At 37.3% G+C, this 25338-nt stretch overlaps 1 protein-coding gene across 1 annotated transcript in view; it reads right to left on the reverse strand.

Annotated features, from left to right (window-relative positions):
• LOC100892661 (protein sidekick-2) overlaps positions 1-24545 on the reverse strand; it is a 44253-nt gene extending 19708 nt beyond the window's left edge. The window contains exons 1-5 of the mRNA XM_030980021.1: positions 24319-24545; positions 5279-5592; positions 3997-4278; positions 3328-3448; positions 2123-2292 (exon numbers count right to left, since the gene is read on the reverse strand). Of these exons, the coding sequence (XP_030835881.1) occupies positions 2123-2292; positions 3328-3448; positions 3997-4278; positions 5279-5348 (643 nt within the window). The 5' untranslated portion in view covers positions 5349-5592; positions 24319-24545. The remainder of the gene's footprint in view (positions 1-2122; positions 2293-3327; positions 3449-3996; positions 4279-5278; positions 5593-24318) is intronic.
• Between the last annotated feature and the right edge of the window lie 793 nt (positions 24546-25338).

Consider the following 25338-nt stretch of genomic DNA (forward strand, 5'->3'; position numbering starts at 1 on the left):
AACTTTCTAAGATAACTTTAAGGAGCTATGTTCTACATTCTAAATTGTGTAACATGATGAGTAAATTCAAGCATTCTTTTTTTGACCACTTCAAATTGCATAACTCTTAATTGTTAAATGACTACTTAAGTTGTTCAGAATCAATGTGGTATGTGTTTGATTAATGTGAATAAGACCACTGTACTAATAATCAAATCACTTTACATGTAGCATCTATAATGAAGATAATCTTAGCACAGAAGCGTCACATACAATGAACATGACACTAAATACAGAGGAAATCAATTTGGGAATCAAGCACTTAGTATCTATTTCTGTAACTGATATAAGCGATATTCATCATTATATTAAAGCCTTGAAGAGTAAGCCAGTTCATAGTGTCAGTCTGAGCATGAGCAGATAAAGGTCATTGCAGAACAAATTGTGAATAAATGGGGGACAAAATACTGGATATGTGCTCATGAGTGTTATGTAATCAATATTTATTTATGCACAAGCAGTGCACTCCATGATACACAGGTGGAAGTATTCTTTGACAAGGGGAAACAGAGGCTATTTATGTAGCACCTCCATCGCTGTAGGAGTGATTATTTCAAAATGTACAAAGTGGGACCTCTTCATGTTTTGAAGATCTGTGGATATTTGGGGTCATCTGGGACTTGTGCTAACCCTGAACTGGTCTATTGAACTCATAAGCACATCTACTACACTATCATAGGAGTGCTTCTCATCGGCTGCCATCGAGAAGGCAGTTAAGAGCCTTCCTGTGGGCAGCCATCGAGAAGGCAGTTAAGAGCCTTCCTGTGGGCAGCCAATGATGCAAAGAAAGCTATTTCTAAAATAGAATAGAATCTAGGACAAGTATCTAGTCTCACATATCATTCAAACTGCAGAATGCCGACATATAGCATAGATAGTCACTAGTTTCACAAACCAGGGGGGCGTTTCAAAAAGACTAAGATCGACTTTCGTCAGACCTGAACCATGGCAGGCCATTCATGCTACTAGTTGCTCTCACCATTGGTCTCTCAAGGGATGTCACAAATCTACAGAAATTTTTGATAGTTCACTGTTGAAGAAAAAAAGTGTGGATTTGTGCCCACGATTTGTATGTCCCTTGAGAGACAAATGCCAGTAAATGGTGAGAGCAAACAGTGGCATGAACGCCTGCCATAGTTTAGTCCAACTTAAGTTGATCTTAGTCTTTGTGAAACATCCCCCAGCTCTGTGTAATATTCTTTTGAGTATGCAAGCAATGCTGATTTCTGCAACCAGTGACTATTAATCAAGAGAAATCTTAGAATACGTAGACAAAGAGGTCTGATAGCTGCAGGTCCATCTCTGAAGGACAGATGGAGAAGCAGATGGACGTAAGAGCAGAATAAAGTTGGCATTCAGAAACACATACTAAATTGAGTCTGGGTTTCAAGGCCCAAGAAAATAGACAATTTAATCACTGATTTATGAAGCGCCAAGAGACAACCTCTACATCCTGTAAGATATACAGTCATTGTGTACCTCACTACCGACATCATTTGACATCATTTGGTTTGATGATTTGTAAGATATTTGTAACAGATCTACAAAAAAATCCTACATAGCAGAGATTGACACTTGGCATTCCGTCTATCACACTATGAACATGACTGAAAAAGAAAGCGGACAAAATATACAGTTCCTCAGGTAGACAAAGGAACATCCCTTCACTTCTATTATGTAAAAATGTGTAGAACAGGTGTCACATGCATATTCCCTTTTTACATAATAGCAGTGAAGGGATGTTCCTTTGTCTACCTGAGGAACTGTATATTTTGTACGCTTTCTTTGTCCATCATATTCATAGTGTCAGTGGCTCAAGTTAAGCCAAGCTTATGCTTTCATAACAAGAGTTTGAAATTCCCACAGAGGAGAAAGTTCAAAAAGGATGAAGAAAAAAAAATATATGGCAAAAAAAAGATGTTTGCAGACAGAGTTGCGGAGAAAGGCTTTCCTCACTCCTCTCCAGAAGAGAAAGAAGTAGAGAGACGTCAGCGCGGACGGACTAGGACAGCTTCTGAACGTTGACCAAGACACGAAGAGCACTGCAAAACCATGTGAGACAACAATCACAAACGAGTCTTACCTTCACTGTGCGGGTCAAACTCTAGACCCAAACGCGCCGTGGCATTGCCAAGGGGGTTTGAGCTGACGACATATATTTCAGTTTGGGAGCCGTCGGTAACTTTGCAAAAGTTGTTTTCCCGTTCCGGATGACAGGGTAAGATGGGATGGTTCTCGGCAAAGGGGCTGTAACTTTCAAACAAAGAGACATAGATATCAAGTTGCACTATGTGTAAGGGATGTTGGTTGGTGGCATGTATATTAACAATATGACAAAGTAAAAACAGTACACAGCTTTTGGCAAATTTCTAGAGTTAACAAATCTTGTCGCTGCAAAAGAAATAATTATCAATCAGCTTTTTCATTTTAATATCCAATTCAAAGAACTGAATAATCACATTTCATCTTAATTATCTTACTGTATTTCTTGTAAGGTAGTTAAAACCGTCTAATGACCATTTATATCGAGAAATGGTATGCTCTACTCTCAAGGTTAGTAATCTGAACATGGTCAACTTGACTTTTGAAGGGCTTCATATATCAATTTCTCATGACACTTGTCACGTGCATGGACATCCCATTCGTGTATTTTCAGAAAAGTCACTGAATTCATAACAAGTCAAGGGAGGTGCATACTGTCTTATTTTTTTGTTTGTTCGATCTTATGTTTGATCCTATGTTTGACCTCTAGTATGTATGTTTGATCTCACTCTTATCTTATTTTTTATTATTATATTTGCATGATTTATTGAATAAAGAACAGATGTATAAGTTGTGTGTTTATTATAAGTTTTGGTAAATAATTGTTTAGTCAGAATATGGTGCGCTTTGAGACACCAGTATTAAGCGCCTTATAAATGTTGTTTATTACTATTTATTATTAAGTCCTACACAATCAAACCTGAATATATAGACTACCACTCCACACAGGCTACCTGTCTAATAAGCAGGGCTGGACTACAGTCCCAACTCCCTTGTTAGACAGGTTTGACCGGTTTGAGATACGTTCCATATGTTGGAGAACCTGAATAGAAAGACCACCTGGTTACAGTGGCCATATTTCATGTTTCAATTGGGTGATCTTTACAAACAGGTTTGACAGCACTCTGCAACATGTTGCAGAACATGTCTACTGTGGCACTTGTTTCCTCTGAGCGGTCTTTCGACACTGGTCTGACTGTAATGTACAATGCATGTATGGAAGGAAGTACTTTAATTGTGGCTTACCCCTCATAGTACATGGTGTCGACCGTCTTAAGGTTTGTGGGTCGGCCGTCCTCCCAATTGCACCAGTAGTCAACGATGTTGGTAGAGTGACAACTCAAATTGTTTACTGGCTCCGGGGGCCCTTCACAGAGAAAGGGGGGTGGGAGGGGGTAACAGGGGATGACGGAACAATGATTAAAATATCGTTATGGATCTATAACTTACTACTACATCTCAAAGCAATGCATCTGTGTATTGTTACCCAAGTCTTCAGACTCTCTCTGCATTATGTAAGCACCCTGTTTGAGAGGGGAGAATTCCAGTATAACCTTGTCACAGTATAAGTCAAAGTGCAATCCCATGTAAGGGCCCACTTTCCTTTCACACAAAAATAAAAGCTGCCATTGATCCACCAAGAAAAATCTACTCATAGTCGATCAAATGAAATAATTTGAGTAGCTTGCACCAATACTTGTAACTTGTTATTGCTAAAAAAAAGTTATGAAGCATGGCCCCAGAACTCAACATCCCCTCAAATATAAAATATTGCCTTATTGATAAGTTCAATAGACCATTTTTACATTTTGGTATTGTGGCACTTCACAAAGATGTATGTATCAAAGTTGGTTACATTACAAATAAGGTCTGCTTAAAATTCTAAGTAAGTCTGGACTAATGTCTACCACTTACATCCCACGTGAACATTAGATGCCGCTGATATGAACTCATGAAACTGATCCTCGGGGAAGGCACAGTAGTAGTAGCCCTTGTCCTCGAACTGGGCATCGTCGATGTGGAGCTGGGCCACGGTGTCGTTGAGCACGCTGTGGCGATGGTAGTCGACGACTTCACTGAAGCCTTTGATCCAGATGACGTCGGCTGCGGTCAGGTTGGTTCCGCTGATGTCCACCATGCAGTGGATTGTATGGCTGCTACCCACCAAGAGAACCGGACTGCTTTCTAGGATTTCCGCTGGGATGGGATAGAAGAAATACAAAATTTATGATGAAACAGTCAAACCTGGTTTATAGTGACCACCTGTCTACAAAGACCACCTGTCCACAAAGACCACATGTTTTGTTTCCCTTGAAAATGGTTTCTCATTAAAACATGTACTAAAGGAACCCATCTACAAAGAAAAAACTTTCTGTGTTTCCCTTGGGACGTCGCTATAGACAAGTTTGACTGTACTACAAATGTAATGGATTTGTACTAGAATGACTAATGCAAGGGATATCAGTTGGATTTACTCAAATAAACAGAAATGTCACAGAAATGTGATGTGTGATGCGCAATGTAGAACCTGAAAAAGCCTGAAAAAGACTGAAAGAGAAAGATGACAAGGACCGAAATCAGACAAACCCCAAAAACTGGCATCCTTGTAATACTCAAGTAACAGTAGCTATAATAGTGATCAGAAAAGTAATGGTAATAATAGCTGCACTAGCAAAACAAAATCAGTTCATAATTGTATTACTTTAAAGATGGACAGTAATGTCTGATAGAAATATGAAAAGTGAAAATATCAACAACAATAGCATTAAATAGATATATATAGTTAACAATTTTAATAGCTGTAACAATAATAGCCCCAGCAATGAACACGGTAACGAATGAATGTATTACATTTGTATTTCTGAATTACAATGTCTTGAATGACTACCTCGAGCACTCACAGCATGAATGGTAATTCTTTTGAACATACTACAAGCTGATCCCACAACAGTCAGGCAACACAAGTATGAATGGATTATCATCTTAAATATTCAGAGCTAGTTTATAAAAAAAAGACCTACCTGAGATTGCACTGGAGACGGAGAAGAGGGCACACAAGCAGATAATGGTGATCCCAAAAACAAATGGTAATTCTTTTGAACATACTACAAGCTGATCCCACAACAGTCAGGCAACACAAGTATGAATGGATTATCATCTTAAATATTCAGAGCTAGTTTATAAAAAAAAGACCTACCTGAGATTGCACTGGAGACGGAGAAGAGGGCACACAAGCAGATAATGGTGATCCCAAAAACATGCGCCATCTTGAAATCTGTCTATCTTCCCAACATCAGTCGCAGAAGGGCCTGTAACAGTCCCCCTCCACCTCCTTCTCTTCCCTCTCTATTCTCTTCTTCTTCTTCTTTAACTCTCTCTGATCTTTGAAGCACCTTCCTTCTCAATGAACTTTGACCTCTCTCCTAAAGGGTCACAGTCCTGTTTGGTGTGACCTCTAGATTGCACGTTGATGGTATCAGACCGTCAGAAGCATGTGAGCTGAGCCTCAACCTGAATAATGACAAGGAAGAAATATATATTTACAAAATGCTACATCACAACGATTTATAGGGTACATCCAGTGAAATTAATAGATGGAGAGCTACTTACAACAAATATCACATTACAGAGTCGCCTATTTAAAAACTTCTTTCAACTTATACTTAATAAGATTACTCTCTATTTCATACCCAATCTGATCAATTTCTCTGATTTGTTGTTGCTTTTAATATACAACCAACCCCTACAAGGCCTGACTTCTAAAGGAAATATCCAAAAACGCAAGTAAGATAATGAGCTAATTTTACATTCTTAGTTTCAATCTTTATATAATTTTCAAGTTTTCCTAAGGAATGCTTTTATAGGGCTTCCTGTACTGTAGGCTAGCCTTGGCTGTACAGCTGCACGTAGATAAGAAATTAGTACAAATAGCACACCTATATTCATGTACAGTATATGTAGAATGAGTATATGGGGGTTAAAGAGAAAGATGAGGGCAGGGGGGCGTTTCACAAAAATCCTAAGTTGAACTTATCTCTAAGTTGGACTTTCAATTATGGAAAGCCGTTTTGAAAATATTTTTTCTAAAATTATTTTAAAAGGCATAAAATGTTGATTAAAATCATTCATATTTTCAATTATCATGGAAAACTTCATGTTCTTGATTTGAAATTCATGAAAAGTCTAAAATACTTGAATTTTCACTTTTGAATATATTTTATTTTAAGGCTACAAATGGCTCTCCATAATTTTTAAGTCCAACATAGAGATAAGTTCAACTTAAGATCTTTGTGAAACATCCTCTTGTTCTGGCAATTACAATGTGAAAGATATTGTGTGGAACCAATTCAGAAAGGTTGAAGATGTAGCACATAGTAATTGGTGGATACTGCCATGTTTCGGAATCAGGAAGACATGCGCTGTACACAAAAGTGGGTATATTGGACTGCACACGCATAAACATGGCATGAAAGTTTGCTCAAAACATTTCAGTCGTTTCTCGCCATATTGGAAACATGAGCAGCAATAGTAGTAGTAGAAGTAGTAGCAGTAGCAATAGTCAAATAGTTTAAATAACTTATTTAGCATTAGGAAAATCCGCAACAAGAGCCATGGATATCAGAAACATCTAATAGCAATCAGAGAAGCTTAAAGATAAAGTTGAGTTCTGGTCATGCGATTGCATTGTGAAAGAAACGGTGTGGAATTGATCAAAAAAGGTTGATCATCTAGCAGTATTGGTGTGTACTGCAAGGTTCTGGAATCATCAAAATGATAAGAAATTTTGCCCAGTCTTGGTAAAGTTACAAGCACTGTACACAGATAGATGTATATGAGACTACACGAACATATGGCATAAAAATCTGTCCCAATTTTTATGTTGTTACATGCCATATTTAGAATATGAAAGCATTTGAAGAGCCATGCTTTTCAGGGAACATTTTTTATCAGATGTTCTTCCACACTTGCATAATAATAATGATAACGCTCACAACATATTTTTCACCTCTTCCCAGAACTTAACTTTCTCTTTAATAAACCCAGAGCAACAATATGATCCGTCTTGTGGGAGCTAGACTGCATCTGTGAGAGGCATGCACTGGAGGGTTTGGTATCAATCATAAAGTTAGGGTAAGCATTAATGATTTATACGAGCAGCCGTGCATGCTCATAGAGCTCATTCATCATGTGTCTACATCTCTCCATATATATATACAGTATGATGAGATATGGGAATAACAGATATGTGTACGATCCTATCCAGGTGCACTGAGGGCTAGCCTTTCACAAGTTCAATATTCCCAACAAGAAGGCCAACATCATAACATGTTGTAGCTATCCAAACTGGCTGCTGCCACTAGAAGGGCCATTTTGAATGGGAGACATTCAGGACTATACTTATTAGATGATTAAATGATATGCATGTCATCCCTCTCGTCTTAGGATTATATTCAAAATACACCTTACATTTCCTGCTGGTTTGATTGAAATTTATGCCAGCTCCTTAATTTGATTTGAATCACACAATTTTTAAAGTTAAAAGAATTGTTTAATTCATTTTAATTTCTCTTTCTTTTTAATTAGAGTATTTATTATTACTCTCATTATTATTATTATTATTACTACTATTATCATCAGTATCATTTATTATCATTATCATTAGTATTATCATTATCATCATTATTATTATTATTGTTATTATTGTTATTATCATTACTATTATTATCTATATTATTATTATCATTATTGTTGTTGTTGTTATTATTATCATTAATTCTTTCTCTTTTCATGGGGGTGGGGCTGTTCCAGGAGATCTGATAAAAAGTGGTTGGTATGAAGATATTAGAAGTAGGCTACATAATGTCTATATACAAGGATATCACCTTTCACGTATTCAGTTAAAGCACATACAAAAACCTTCACCAATTTTGTTACAAAAAAGACTGAAAGATTTATTTTTGGTAATAGAATTACTAAAGATAAAACTATTAGATATGCACTAGTTGATGTAGACTATGTAAATAAAGCAATGGTGGTGATAGCAATCAACAGGTATTGAGCATTGGTGATCTGTGACTGCTATGAAGAGAAAATATTGACTTTGACTAAACTTATGGCCCATGACTCAGACATATAATATGCTTTCAGTTTGAACTTTTAGAGAATGTATGATATACCGCATACTGTCATATCAACTGTACATGTTCAAGCTTCATGCTGGGTTAAAAATTTGATTTGAATGTTCACATTTCTCATCTAAAACCTAAGTTCTATCCGATCCAATTTGACAGCACATTTACAAAGCCCTGTATACATTTTGTCAAATGTTTGGGCCACCTACATATACATTGTTGTAAACAATTATAATGTTTCTCTATATCCAGAATTCTCTCTTTCAAATATGTTATCCTTCTCTATATTTGTGTATTCCCCTTCATTCCTATTCTCGTTACCAGATCTTTATCTTTCTCATATTTTATTCAAACATACTGACAAATGAAATCTTTCCATTCTCTCTCTCTCTCTCTCTCTCTCTCTCTCTCTCTCTTTTTCACCTACTCTATTCCTTTCCAATCCCTTTTCTCTTCTTCAGTCTCTTCCCATCCCTTTCCTGTCTCTCCCTTGACCCCTTCATTCCTTCCTTAATCCTTATTCTGCAAAAGTTAAAATTCAAGGGAATGGACAGTGATTCAGCTCTGGAAAACTAAAAAAAAAGAGGTATAAAAAATTAATCAAACAAGCTCTGACTAGAAAAACCCCTTTATAATTGTGTAGAGATGCAGCTCCTTCTCTCAGAACTTATAAGAAGGAAGCAAAATCTATGCTTGAACAAGGACTCCATGGAGAACCTTAAATGAAAAGCTAAAATAAACTGGAATTGAATACACAAACTTCAAACTTAATGCTTAAAGTTACTTTAATGCTGATAGTAACCTGTACTGTCTAATAAATATTTCAGGGAAGAAATTTAATGACATTTATTGGCATTCATGGAAGAGGTATTTTCATTATTGGTATCATTACAACTCAAATAACATCTCTGGAGCAAGTTTTTGTTCTTTGATGAATTCCATAGTAAATCAATAATTTGGAAGCACTCAAAATATTCTCCCCACAGTAAGCACTCAGAAAGGTTCATACAAAGGTTAATTTAGGTAAAATGGCAAAGAAGATTTGACAGAAAATGACAAGATCTGCCTTTATCAATCACCCTGACGGACAGGTATCTATCCCAAGATATGCAAAAAAAAAATGAACCTCTCTTTGTCGTAACCCAAAAAGTACGATTGAATGAATGTTTCTCAATACTAAAAAACTATAGAAAAAAATGTATGTGTTTGAATGATAAGTTAACATTGATGCCTTACTCTAAGCCAGTTTTCTAGTCTGATAATATTAGCCTACTTTAATAAGAAGAGTTCCTTTCCTAATCGTCTTTCCTGAAAACCAATACTAAGCCCTAGGATCGTGTAATGAAAAGTGCATTACTTCGCTAAATACAGTTTTGTGGACATGATTGCCAAAATTTGACATCACTTTGGCTGTGCTGGATTGTTACTAAATTTAGAAGCTTTCCGACCAGTTCAAGGAATATGACAGGTTTTTCTGGTCAAAGTTATCTGAAAATTTAATTTAAAATGGTCCAACCAATGGTGTAGAGCGTATTGAGAAATTGAGGGCCCCTTATACCGTTGGGGAGGGGGCGATGTTACTGGGTGAATGAAATGCAAATCACAAGGACACCAATTAATAAGATAGGGGGAAGGGGTCCCATCACTTTTTTTTCACATTCCCTTCCCACCCTCTCCCTATATTGCACCCTTCCCCATTGTAAGTTGATTTAAAGGTTCCCTGAGTCCCTCTAGAGTTTTTTTAGAGTTTTTTCTAAATACAAATCCCTCCAGATAATTTTTTGTTATTGCTTGAATATATGCAGTGCATCCAGTAGTATAGACCTATACTATAGTTCATCTCTTAATACCTTTAACAAATATCTCAAACTCATCTCTTCTGTTAACAATATAATTGTAAAGCGCATTTGAACATATCTTTAGAAAATGCGCTATAAAACTACATCATCATCATCATCATCATCATCATCATCATCATCATCATCATCATCATCATCATCATCATCATCATCATCATCATCATCATCATCATCATCATCATCATCATCATCATCATCATCATCATCATCATCATCATCATCATCATCATCATCATCATTACATATGCTCATATGCAAATTTGAAACCTTGCCTGAACATGACCACCTGTGGGATACCATGGTGAAGTGTTGTCTTATTGAAATATTACAGAAGACATTATGGTGACCTTTGACATCGAGACTTCTACGAGCAATACAATGATATTACTGACATGGCCATAGAGTAGAATTCTCATGTTTACCACTTTTTTTACAGTTAGAGAAAGGTCTCCCAAATACAGCAGAGATAAAAAAAAAAAAAAAAAAAAAATGAGACACAAATCCCTTCAAATTGTCCTCTTCAACAACAATACCATCTCACCTTTAAGGAAAACAAGGAATTAAAAAACTCTCTAAACACCTACTTGTAGACAGTGTACAACATTGTAAACATGAAGGGCAGTGACATGGATCTGGCTCTCCATAAAGTGAATATCGAGGAGGTCAATAACCTCTTCACTTTTACCTTATCTTGTATCTCTATTTGGCAATAAACAAAACACCCTTTCAACATTTATTTTTGTTTTCATCACTTGTTCCTCGGATTTGATTTTCTTGAAAAAAAACCTAAAGATCATCTGGTGTTTTTCTTCATTTTTTTTTTTTTTTATACAGACACGTACTGATATATAATATAGCACTGAATCCACTGATCCTTTCTCTAATTTTGTATGTCCTCTTTTTATTATTATTATTTTGATAATGTTCCTGCAAATTAAATTAATGTAGATGCTTTCAGGTTCACTGCTTTATGAGATGAGGAGATGGGGGGAGGGAGAGAGAGAGAGAGAGAAAAGAGAGAAAGAAAGAGAGAGTGGGGGGGGGGGCAAAGACAAGGGTTATACAAAAAAAGAGAAGGGAGGGAAAGGAGTGAGATGAAGAGAGGAAGGGAAAGAGGGAGAGCCATACAGAGAGAGTGATAGACGGAAAGAAGAAGCAAGAGTGTGATATGGGGGGGGGGGGGGTTAAGAGAGGAAGGGGGTGAGTGAGCCAGTGGGAACTGTAACTGCACAGGAAGCCCCCTTTTCACATTTCCTAAGCGGGACAAAAGCCTGGCGACTTAGAGCAGATTGGCAAACCACATAAAGCCGGCCAAGTGAGTGGATTTCCTGGAAAGCCATTCCTCTGCAGGGCATGATGAAGAAAAGAACTGAAGTAAAATGGAAACTCCTGGTTGATTCTTAACACACTCGCAGGACAATGACTTTCTCCCATTTACAGCTGCGGTTAGCCTGCCTTCCAGAATTTCCTCCTCGTAAATAAAATATGACAGGCTGAATAAAGCGCATCTAAACTAATTCTCCACTATTGCTGTTATGTTCATTCTTGAAAGAAGAGGAACATTGAAGTTTAGTTAATCTTAATTATATACATTGCAGACTTGGTCCGACACATTTCTGTCGAGGGTAAAAATTCATAAGGCCTTGAGAAAAGGCTATACTGCCTGCTTGATTAAATCGATATCAAAAGTACGGATCTATTTTCCTATCCATGGTAGAGTTTACAATAAAAAATAAATTCAAGGAGTAGTCATTGTCGCTGAAAGGTACAATTTTAAGTAATTCTCAAACTCTAACCACAAGAAAACGACACTCTAAAAGCATTAACAGTTCCTTTGCTTCGTTCTGTTCTTGATTGCAAATTCAAATCCATTTTATTTTCTTGCCCGAAGCTGTGATCTCTTCTCTTGGGGCGGAAAATGTCACTCTCCCACGCAAATCGTACTAAAACAAGCCGGGTACAGGCCCGTAGGTATACACGGCGGAATGAAATGGTGCTGTATGCCGGGTCTAAGAAAGCACAGCTGTTTAATATGAGTGGAGTGCATGGATGCTGGAATACATGAAGATGATTCTGCATGATCTCAAAAGGGGAGATCATCTTCTTCTAGACATATTGCTTGCTGAGATTTGCCATGTCCCTCCTACACCCACGCACATTCAATGGGAGTAGTCTACAAGCCCCAGACCTTAACAGGAAACTTTCATGTAGCTCACCAAATGAAAACAATGATCATTAATACATGCTCTGCGATTCTTTTTTTATTGGGGGGGGGGGGGGGAGTGGAACATCAAAATCAAATACAAGAAAATAAAATGTATCTGGATAATTTCACTCAATCTAAACAATCATAAAATGCAGTTCGATGAATGATCTTTATTTAGTGCTTTCATTAATGATACATGAAAAATAGTATGCCGGGCGTTTTATGTATGTTTAAAAAAATTATAATTTGCCTAAAAATGCAATATCTCGAAAGTGCAAAGTACATGTACAGCAGAGACAATAACAATGTCAATGATGAAAACTAAGAAAAACATATCAACAATAGGGTACCAAATAGGTGGTGTCACTGCATGAACCTTGTGCTCTTTAATTTCTATAAATGGTTGCAGATCGGTCAAAATTCATATTTAAAAGACAGATCAAGACTCGAGATGTTTCAAGGAAACAATATCGGGTTCGAGATCGTGAGACTACATCATCACTACAACATACTGTATACAGCACTCCATATATCGCAGCTGGGAACGATTTATTGCTCTCGACATGTTCCTACATCTCTCACAGTGCAGTATTCTACAGACTCTTCGATACATGTACTCTACATTATGTGCAAACTGCCCTCACAGGTTTCAAGTGTACGATACGCATGTGTGTGTGTGTGTGTGTGTGGGTGCGTATTGTCTATAGAATCTGAAGCCCTGGCAGGTTGCCTTCTTCGTAGTTTACAGACCCTTGTCAATCATACTGTGTACGTAAAACATACGCGTAGTGTTTGAACTGTGAGACTACTGCCAACTACTGCACCCCCACAGGCCAGGTACTATAGCTGCTCCTGGCATCACTTGGTACAGCCAGAGAAAAGCAGAGTTGGGTTCGGCCCATGATTTCATGGAATTATGTTTTTAATATCAAATTAGAGTCTGTGACTGCAGACTGCCTTCTTACAGCATTATGCACTGACATTTCTTGTATGACCCGCTCCCTCTTTCTGTCATCCCGCATCAAGCGTAACGATTATCAAGATGTCCCCTGTAACGTTAAGATGGAGTCCCAACATGGGCGGTTCATACATGTAGGTAGAAATATTTTAGTCGGTCAAATACAACCGTAAAGATAATTAGGAACTTATCTCATCTCTTAAATGATATCACTGAAAAAGAATAACCACTGTAAATGAATAAATTAAAAAAAACAGACTCAAAGTAAAATCGTCTGTACTAGAATTGTCAACAGTTATCAAAGAAGTGAAAATGCCACTTAGTGATCAAAATCCTCTGCAAACAAAGTATATGCTGAATAAAATAGTAATAGCTGGCAAAATAATTAATATCTCCTATCAGAACATTCTTAAAGTCTAACAATTCATCTAAGCCACCTACGATTTCTAGAAATAAAGCCTGGTCTCCTTAAACAAAAAAAAACCTGCAATAGATGGTGACAATATCAAACTGGCATCTACATTCTTTTTGTCTCCCTCTTTCCCTGTCATTCTAATGAAGCTGCACATTTCCTTTGACGTGACCACAAATATAGCACAAATTTCCCCCAAGTAAGGATTTACTGGAAAGCATCCAGATCATCTGCCATAATCTTGTTTAATATCCTCCTTTATCTCTCAAATATCACTTCACTTTTTAGCTTGCATGCTACACTTATCAAGTATATTATGTGTAAATGCCTTGAGTGAAAGATATAATTCCTGTACTTGTGTGTGTATGTGTGGGTGTGGCAGAGTCTCTCTCTCTCTCTCTCTCTCTCTCTCTCTCTCTCATTCTTTCTCTCGCCTTTCCTCACTTGGCAACAGCAACAGCAAACACCAAAGATAGCTACATAACCCCCATCCTTCTCTTTCCTTCCACTCCTTCCTCTCCCTCTCATTCTTTCTCTCTCCTTCTCATTCTCTCTCTCTCTCTCTCTCTCATTCTTTCTCTCGCCTTTCCTCACTTGGCAACAGCGAACACCAAGGAAAGCTACATCATCCCCATCCTCCTCTTTCCTTCCACTCCTCCCTCTCCCTCCCTCTCCCTCTCCCTCCCTTTCTCTCTCTCTCTCTCTCTCTCTCTCTCTCTCTCTTTCATTCTCTCTCTCTCTCATTCTCTCTCTCTCTCTCTCTCTCTCTCTCTCCCACTTCATCTCCCTCATCTCCATGGGCACCATGCCATTTATCTCCCTTCACACTCCCTCTTATTTTTACACCTTACCTCCCTCTGTTGGGGTCTCTCTTAAGGCTAATGCCAATTTTGTACCAGCATGCACACTGCATCCTTTCCCAACCAAACAGGAACAGGTTCACTGATATGCAACAACCGCTCCAAGGGCCTCTTGAGGAATCTTGAAAAGTGCTCCTCTCTTTCTCTCTTCGTATATTTCCCTCCCCATTTAGATCTTGACTTTCACCCAACACAATGCCTAATTCTCTAACCATACACGAGCATGATTCAATGACATATGGCCCCTTAATAAGTATTTTTCTCTTCACATACTCCTTTTCAATCTTCCTTTCCCCCACCTTATCCCCCTGCCTCTTTCGCTTCCTCTGTTCATGTCACTTTCTTTTAATGAAGGCAAACATACATACATCCTTGCCAAACCATACAGAGCATGGTTCACTGACATGCAGCAATCGCTGCAAGTGCCTCCAGAGGAATCTCACACAATACTACACACACAACACTCCCCAGGCTAACAACTACATGAGGACATTGTTGAATAAAACCAATAACTTACAGAGATGTCTGAATGGATCCGGAATCCCTCCTCAAAATCTCCAAGCGAAGGAACGGAATGCCTTCCAGGTAGACAAGAGACAAACTCCTCCACAAGTCCACAATTTCACTTGATCTAAGAGCTCAGTTCTAACTGTAATTACTACCTTGTAGTAAGAAGGGCTTTCAAATTACACTTGCTCCCTGGCGAAGTTCCTTGCCAAGCACTCAAACTTTGTGAGGAAGGAACAGCTTTATAAAACACAAAACCTTACCGGTAAAATAGTCCAATAGATGACATGACATCAAGTTAATTATGCAGACATCAAAATCATATTGAACGAATATAAATTTCCTACAAACGTTCACTCAGGAGTATCGATTCTAGGATAAACACGTCCTAAAGGAGCACGACATCCTGATAAATTCCACTGAACTAGCCGGTTTTTTTAAGGCCATGGACCAATGACTCACTTACAGACATGGCATTAGTCTGAACAATATGGAAATTATTTGTGATCATGTTCCTGAAAAGAATGTAGAGGATCAATCCTAATTAAAGCGTTCTGCTTCCCAATTAACCAGAACAACGAAAAAAACAGGGAAAAGGAAAAAACAAAAAGGTAAGGCTGTGAATCATTACTACCAGTGTACAGGTGTACATGTACGCTTTTAAAGGAAAACTTGGAAGTTTAGAGCTGTGATCATCCTGCGACATAAATGATCATCTTAAACAGAAATAACAAAATTAACTAATTGCTGTAACTTGTTCGTCAAATCTGTAGGCCTAAATATTCAGAGGCTTTAATCAGGTTTGATGAATATGCCTTTTCTTCATCACAGACTTCTTGCACTACTGTCATCTTTCTGCGTAAATTCTTACCAGACTTCTTTCCAGTGACGGGATCAGTTTTCCAGATGACAAAGAATGAATGAATTAGTAAAATCCCTGAAGACTTTTAATTTATAGTTACTGTTCCCCCTTCTAGATAGTCCGTAAGAGAAGAGCGAGAGGTCAAGAATGTCTCGTATCTGTCCCCCTTCCTGAAGTCGGAGCAGTGACCTTACTATAAGGACAAGGCAGTTCCAGAAGAGGTGTGATCCAACGTCACTGTCAAGGTTCAAGAAAAAGTAGGAAGGGTTCGTTCATAGTATAAGTCATTTGGATGGACATCCTGTAACATCTGATTCACTTTTAATACATACATCCTATTCTCTTCCAAAAAACAAATCAACCCACACTTAAAAAGAAAGCTATACATAGCCTTTATCAAGAGGGGATAAGGTCATTAGGAAAGCACCAAGAATGGAAAGAAAAGGGGTCTTGTGATTTTAGGAAAACTGGGAATTGTAAGAAAACTACTAATGGAGAACCAGACAGAATTCCCCTTACTGATCCAATGATAAAATGTCAGCCGGTGCAGGAACAAGGAATGTTGATGAGAAACAAATCGTTCCCGAATCAATGTACAGAACAAGAAAACAAAAACAATTCCCGACATGTTAAAGCAATCATTTACTGGAAGCCATGTGAGATGCATGTCTGTCAGTTCTAAGAACTAGTCGTGATCTAAGGCTCGATTTTAGACAAGTATCAGGGGCATTTGGTGTAAGGTGGTAGAAATTAACAATAACAAATTGGCAACAATGAAGAATAACAAAGGCATTGCATTTCTAACTCATTAGTCATGACTAAATGTTAAATGTGTAAATCGAAAAGCAAATAAATACACAGAGACTACATAAATTTGAACTTTTGAACTTGTCCAACAATGTGATTCTAACTAGTGAAAAACAATAAAATGCAAATTGTCATCCTACCAGATTCTGATGATTTTACAATACAGTACAAATGTATATCCAATAAATAGTTTCTAGTTACGTTTCCTCATTAGTTTTGAAGTGTTTCGCTGAGCAATTGTAGTTCCAAGTCAGTAAAAAATTCAATGAGTAGCATGCATATACAGTGTATAATGGTTACTAAGAAAAATAGTTGATGGATATTCCACAAGTTTCTTATTCAACTAGAGGCAACAAAGATGTTATAGTCAAATGTGTTCTGAAACAAACTATAAAATCAGGGAATAATTTTCCTCAAATTTTTTGATTAGCAATTTCAGCCGATGGATAAATATTTCAAATGCAATTCTGTACATTTCTATGGAAGAAAACTGCTACACAAAAGATATTTTGTATAGCAGTCATGCAAAAATGCATAGCAAATTGCGATGCGATACCAGGAAAATTATTCCCTGAAAATGGAGGCAAACTTCCTCAATCACAAAGGACATGCGAGTATTAAAGTTCAAGGGATCCTATTTTTATCACTTGCTTCATACATGCTCATGTTCGCCAAATTTTAATCTTATTTTGAAGTCTCATTTATGAGATGCACTTGAACTTTGCTTTGTAAGATAACATGAAACACAAAATCCCCCAGTATCAAATATAACTTGTTCTACACGTATTTCGTGGTAAACATTTATTAGCAAACCCTACAGATATTTAAAAAAGGGGGAATACTATAATTTCAGAGCATCCAATCACATAGCATCTATTGTTCTGATAACTGTACAAATTGGCCTAGGTTAAAGATAAAGTTGAGTTCTGGTCATGCGATTGCATTGTAAAAGAAACGGTGTGGAATCAATCAGAAAATGTTGATCATTTAGCATTTAAGTATTGGTGTGTACTGCAAGGTTCTGGAATCATCAAAATAATAAGAAATTTGGCCCAGTCTTGGTACAGTTACAAGCACTTTACACAGAAAGATGTATATGGGACTATACAAACATGTGGCATAAAAATCCGTCCCGATTTATGCTCTTACATGTTATATTTAGATTATTAAGGCATTTGAAGAGCCTTGCTTTTCAGGGAACATTTTGTATCTGATGTTCCTCCACACTTGCATAATAACAATGATAACGCTCACATATTATTTTTCACGTCTTCCGAGAACTCAACCTCCTCTTTAAACAAAAAAGGGTCTTACTACTTCATGTAGTCTAATAACTGAAACTGTAATTCCTTACAATTCTAAAATTTAACCTCTTTAAAAGCATGTTTAACACTGCCCTCTCCAAGAAACTTTGGCAAAACCATGTATTTTCTAGCCCACTTTATTTTGCATTCTTTCAACTTTCATAAATGTACAATAAAAATATTTTTTTAAATACATAATTATGAAAAACAAGTTTGCAAGGAAAGACTATTGATCATAGCCCAGTTGGGACTTTTATCTACAGTAAGCAACGATTGCTATTTGATTTATGTCGGAATTGACATAATACTTGGGCTTCCAAGAAACTAGGAGGGAGTGAGTGAATAGTTACAGATCACTTTGCTCTTCTCTCTAGCTAATAAGAGAACAGCAGGGGGTAGTCTTGGGCTGCTGGTCACGAAGGGTACAAGTCTGAATATGGTGGTGCATATTTGTGAATGGTCTGGCGCCACACAGTGTAATGCATGAAGCCATGTTCGGTACATCCATGCGTGGGGCGGTACCCATTCCTCATCAGTGTTCCATCCAATAAGGTGATGCACACTGAAGAATGCACTAATGGTGGCGCACATCTGTAAGTGGTTCGGTATTCCACCTGTGAGCATTGTTTTGAGCAAGTCAACGTGATAGTGTGTCAAGAAATGAAGGAATAGCTCATGCCACTTGCCCAAACAAATATCAATTCCACACAAGTTATATCTACATGGAACAGCCAGTACCTACAAACAATGTATAAAGTCTTGCAACAATTCTGAAGAAAGAAAGTCTTAAACGTGTTTGAGGACCTGAGAAATTGTGCATGTAGTCTGAGTTGTCAACACTGTGTTTGTTGACACGATGTTTACGTAAGAGCACAGGTAAGAGCACAGGTCTGATTGCTAAGACTACAGGACTATAAGAGGAGGTACATTATACGTAGAGAAGTCAACCTAGTATAGCCCCAACGAATGTCAACTATCCACAATGACTAATAGTCAACAAGCAGGCAGCCTAAATTAATATCACAGAGATTCGGAGTCGCGGTCTGTGAACTTTGAGCACCGTCTAGTCTGAGAGTACAGACTCCCAATTGACACTTGAAAAAAAGACATTGTTTCTTGAGTCCAGCCTAATCTTCCTTCAAAATGATTGTGTAGGATGGATGAGAGCGGCTATAGTATATGGCCTTCGTGTGTTAGTCTAAATCCCACGCTGTCCAGACCATGTGTTATACACTGACCGATAAGGGTTTGTACCTGCAAATCAAGGTCTGGTTAAACTCTTTGAGCAGACTAAGTACCATTAACGTCAATGCAAGAGCTACGATACTGGGAAACGGATGTATGTTGATTTCCCCATTCCCATTTTTGAAATGCTCATCGGGATGCGATGTATCAGTAATACTACTTTGTAAGAGATGGCTTAATCATTAATATCAAATTCTGAAGTTAACTAGAATGATCTTAGAAACGTGTTGGATAATTTGACTGTTTCCAAAGTGTTTGCACATTTTCTCAAAGTTCTTCTAGGTAATCCCTATCCAGTAAACATAAAGATTTCATTTTGTTTGCTGAGAAACCATGTTGACATAATTTTAAGCTTATATTTCCAATCAATCCATACTCATTCTCGCTTTACACGATGTGCGTGTCAAAAAAAAAACAGATTTCAAAATACATGGAAATATGAGTACTTATCTTTGGGGTTGTAAATAGTAGGTACTAAGAATATGATTTTATGAGTTTATTACAAATTAGCATAAATGAACAATGCAAAAAAAAGTACAAAGTTCATATATGTTGTAGGCATACATACAGTCTGGTCTATTTATGGACAAAACACCCCAACGCCCTTCCAAAATTGCAACAAAAGGTTTTTCAACTGTTTCCAAAAGTGTTTGACATCACTAAAAACATACTAAACATCTAAGAAAATCTGACCCCTGGAAAATCTTAATTTTCAAAATAGCGGTCCAAGATGGCCACCAATACCTCAACATAGTAAAAAATCATGTCATTATATATCCATCTTAAAAATGTGATTTTAATATCTATATCACTTTTCAATTTGTTTGAAGTTCTAACATTTTAAGTATGTTGTTCCAGATGTTGAACACTACAAGAAACTCTTGAAAAACCTTTTGTGGCAATTTTTTGTTTTTTTTTTGTTGGGGGGGGGGGGGGGGGTCTACCCCTCTACTGACCCACTATTAGTGTGAATTTTGTGGTTTTGGAACCATAAAAGTTGAAATGATAAATCTCAGAACATTCACTTTACATTAACAATTGCTATATCTAGACACATACTCCAGTAACATGCACTATAAATGCTCTTCAGTTTTAAAATATTAAAATATGAACACAAAGTGAGTGATATATTTGCAGTATGACACATGCATATCCTCCTAACAATGCACACCAAAACACTCCAAGCATAATTAATGCTGCAGATACGATATTCCCTCGCTACTATTAGTAGCAGAATTAGTGCATGCACCGTACAAATTGGGGGATATTCTGGCAGCCATCACACGGATGATACGACGCAGAGGAAATCCGCAATAAGAGCCGTCGCCTTACTCATGATTCGAGCCTGTCGTATTGCCTTCACCCATACATGTACTCTATCTATTGAACTGCAAGACTTTAGACAGGGATTTCCTTATCGACATCCAAAATTGGTCAGTTTAAAATGGAAAGGGGGCTGGGGGAATTAGCCTATGTATACACATGATGGAGTTACTTTGTTTTCCCTTTTGTGAGATTACACCACTTACTGTAAGTCTATCTATAGTTTTTCCTTTTTTATATCCTAGAGGTGGTGTTAGAAAATAGATCTTACATCCTGATTCAGCTATCATACAAATTGCAAACAATAAACACAGACTGTAGGGGTTGCCCGAGGCAGATTAAGAACTTTATGTTCTTTTCTCTTTTCAGTCTTATTGGGGTTTTACCACTGATTACTAGTGTAGCAATATCACTAAAATTCCACTGGCGATGTTTCGCAAATTTTCTAATCCTCAAGTTCATTCATTATTAAAATCACAATGAAAAACAGTTTAAAATCATTCTTTTAATTTTCATCAAGTTTTTACCACTGATTACCAGTGTTCCATTATCATTGAAATTCTAGGGATTGAGTTTTAAAATTTATTTCTTTTTCTGGGTCAATAGAAATTTAAAGGATAAGGAATAACTACTACTGATTACTGAACATTTACCACACAGACGTCTACATTAGTGCTCATACAGCCAGCTACATGCATCGTACATGTATGCATAGATATTGTCCAGTGACTCATTGTAATTGAGATATATATTTCAGGGCAGTCGAAATAACTCAATGAAAGACCAAAATAACTTCAGAACCTGAGCCATGGCTTCTAAAGCTAATCAAGTGCTCCTTTTATTTTATTTTCCATGATAATCAATCATTGATTGGCTTCATACAGACTTCATTTTCTAGGGTCATATTGAAGAAAAAAAGAAAAAAAAACATAACAAACAACAGACATGTGAACAAGGACATGTTGCACAAACAGGATACCAGACAAACAGAAGGAAAAGGAAAAAATAACCTCTTGACATTTACAGTGCATTCTAAATCTTAGAGAAACCTTAAATGTAATGACCAGTTTGGGAAACGCCCCAATTTCAGAAAATGAAATGGAAGCTCTCATTACCAATCATGTGAAAGAATATGTTTTGACTAATACATGATGATAAAAAATTTGCCGGGAAACCGCCTACTAATTCATATATTTGGTAAATTTGTTTCTCTCATGGTCTGTGAGAGATATAGGGTAGTCCCATATACATCTTTCTGTGTATAGTGATTGTAACTTTACGAAGAATGGGCCAAATTTCTTATCATTTTGATGATTCCAGAACCTTGCAGATGCTAGATGCTAGATGATCAACCTTTTCTGATCGATTCCACAACGTTTCTTTCACAATGCAATCGCATGACCATAACTGGTCTTTACCTTTAAAATACCAACCACCCACTTTTGCAATGTTACTAACATGATATTGATTGTCAGATACCCCCACATAAATGCTTCCTTACGATGAAAACGAGGAAGTTCCGCTGGACACAGCCCATGTTTACATCATGGCTGACATCGGTAATCAAACTATTAACTGACTAAACTATCCCGCAATAAACGGTGAAGTTAATCATGAACCGGAGCACTTCAGAAATACTAATATTGTGACATTTTGCCTGCATTGTACTTTGTAGTTAATGAAAACTGGCCTGTTTGTACAGAAAACAGGTACCTCATTAGTTCAGCACCTGTCAAAATGGTACTAGTTAGCCTTTTAAAAGTGCAATCATGGAAGTAAAGCAGCGTCCCCAATAAAAGGTCAATGAACTTTTACAAATTCAGGCCAAGAAAGTGATCTCCAAGACCTACATACATGTAAGAACAAGGTTACTGGCAGTTTGTATATAGTTCTTTATAATGTAAAATATTCACATATATATATTTCATTTTTATAATGTAAAATATTCACATATATATATATTCATTTTTTATAATGTAAAATATTCACATATATATATTTCATTTTTTATAATGTAAAATATTCACATATATATATTTCATTTTTTATTAAACAGAAAAAGAAAAAAAAAACTAACCAAGGGATGTGCGTGAATCGTAAATATAGCTTTTATCAATTATTTTTAAAATAAAGAATCCATACAGAATTCGCTGATCTGTTTCTCCCACACCAGTCTTCCCATCCCATCCCATAGTCTCTTGAGTACAGTTTGTCTCAAGGTGATTCCCCATTACCACGAAAACGGAAAGTGCATCACCGCAGCAGCAGGAAAGGTCACTTTTTACCAAAGTAGTCTCAATGAAACAAACCCATGAATCCTATATCATTGCTCTTTTAGAGGGGGCTTCTCAATCTCAGAAGTACAAGGTTATTGTTTTTGAATCTCAGTATAAAGGCCTTGCCTTTGGCCTAATTTATTAAAATCATATTCTCTCTCTCTTTCTCTCTCTTTCTCCCCCTCTCTCTCTCTCTCTCTCACTGAAGATGAATGAAATATTATGAAGTTTCTTTTTCTTGCTTCTCTTAATCAAAGGAGAACAAATTCAATCTCATTTTTTCATCCTCACCCCCTCCACCCACTCTGCCTCTTTCTCATGATTAAGGATTAGTACTGCTCTTATTTGGCTTCTCAATATTGGAACATTCTACAAGTTCATTCAGGGTAATAATGTTGGAGCATCTGGAGAGTCACGATGTGACGGGACTAAGGGCTCTGTTAGAAGCCACCGTTATTATTGTTTTCATTATCATTATTAATCAACTATTATTGTTGTTATCTGAGAGACTTGTTCTGGACCATCAAATGTCAGTAGTTAGGCCTACATGTATTCATGAGTAAACTATGCCAAGCAAGCTTTTCAGTTTTTAAATTAAGAATACAAATTATCATTGGCAAATAGTTCAAAGTTTACACATATACATATCATTGGTAAAGAGGTTGTACGCATTAAGCATATGAACAAAATGAAGTCAAGGGTCTGGCAGTCGAGACTAATCAGATCCTGGCTTTGAGGTTTACTAATGAACTGAATAAATGAAGGGCCTACTTTGTATAAATGCCAGTATATTCTGAAGTTGAATTACGCAATCCTGAAAAAGGCTAATCACCCTTCCCCCATAACTTTTTTTAATTAATCAATTACAGTAAAATTGTGCAATCAAATCACTAATGACCTGGCCCAGCGTCAAAATTCACCATAGAATAAGTTACCCCCGCCCCCACCACCTTTCATAAAATTTGGATCAACTACTACCCCATACGGTACATGCAGGCCTGCACCCTTGCCTAAGATTTGTAAAAATGGCGTCTTTGCATGTATGTAGGCCTATATCAATCACAAAATAATTTTATAATAATAATGAGAGATGTATTTAGTACGAAGACCTACCTGTAATGACGGCAGACGTTTAGTCAACATGATCATACAGGATGCTAATAAATCCTTAAGAACCTCCTTTAGGTACCACGTCAAATAATAGAATCAGAAAATCCTCATGATTTCCGCTCTTCTGGTACACCGATAATGCAACTATCATTTCATACATACGCCTGCATGACAAGCTCCATCCCTGGGCCGAAAGAATCAATACATTCCTATAAAAACAGGTGGTCTGAACAGACAGAAAACAAGCATGGTAAAGGTCATGGATGAATCAATGACGGAGGCTTGATCAAGACTAAATCTAGAAGATTTAATTTGCCATTTTTTCTATGTTTCTAAGCCAGGGAGAACGCAGGGTCGGGATGGGTTTGTGTCTCACCGTTAAGCGCAGCGGGTGCCTGTCTGATTGCTCCAGTTCTATGATCATCCAGGAGACAGATGGTGGACCTTAAAGATGCTTGGGATACGCCTACCCTCCACTTCCTTCTTGGACTGAAGGCTGGCGATTCAACACATGCTCCAGCGAATATTGCAGACAGGCTTGGCTTCCTCAAAGATGTAGGTTTAGGGTTAGGGTTATACAGATCAAACCTGTCTATAGCGGCTGCCCAAGGGAAACACAAAACATGGTGTTTGTAGACAGGTTCCTTTAGTAAATAGTTCAATGAGAAACCATTTTCAAGGGAAACAACTAACGTGGTCTTTGTAGACAGGTGGTCACTAAAGCAGGTTTGACTGTTTATGCCATTTTGGTTTTACAATTGCTACTGGAAGATATCAATCCAGACCTCCAAAGAGCTTTGGAAACTATTACTCCTGTTTTAGCTACAGGAACCATTGCCAGCACAAACCTGTAGTATAGTGCATTTCAAGAAATAGTCATACCAGGTATTCACTCATGACATCAGGTTCCAGAGGAGATAATGTAGATTGAATTCTTGCTAAAGGGAGTCTGTGAAATAAAATGCTTGAAATCAAATTCGTCCACACATTAATATCTTGCATGACTGGGATCTCCATGAAATTCATCAAAGCTCATCAGAATTCAGTCTTCATGAGCCATGCATTCCACACATTTATCATTGTACAGGTAGTAGTTTGAAGACATCACCTTGACTATAAAACAAAAAGGAAATACAGTATACTCACTTCTAAAAAAACATTGCACAAAGTTCCAAATATTGCTTCCATATGTTGCTGCCTACAGTGGAGGGGAGTTGGGGGGGGGGGGGGGTGGCCAGAAACAAGACAAAATCTACAGCTGGTTATTTATAGCAGAGTCTGGTTGTGCAAAGGAAAAGATGAAGCAAAACATGAAAGTAAAAGAGGACTGGTCTTGAAACATCCAGGGGGAGAACATTTGGCAGACAAACTCATGGGAGAAAATAATTTCATGTGC

The sequence above is a fragment of the Strongylocentrotus purpuratus genome, unplaced genomic scaffold (assembly GCF_000002235.5).
Source record: "Strongylocentrotus purpuratus isolate Spur 01 unplaced genomic scaffold, Spur_5.0 spur5_contig_817, whole genome shotgun sequence".
Taxonomy (NCBI): Eukaryota; Metazoa; Echinodermata; class Echinoidea; order Camarodonta; family Strongylocentrotidae; genus Strongylocentrotus; species Strongylocentrotus purpuratus.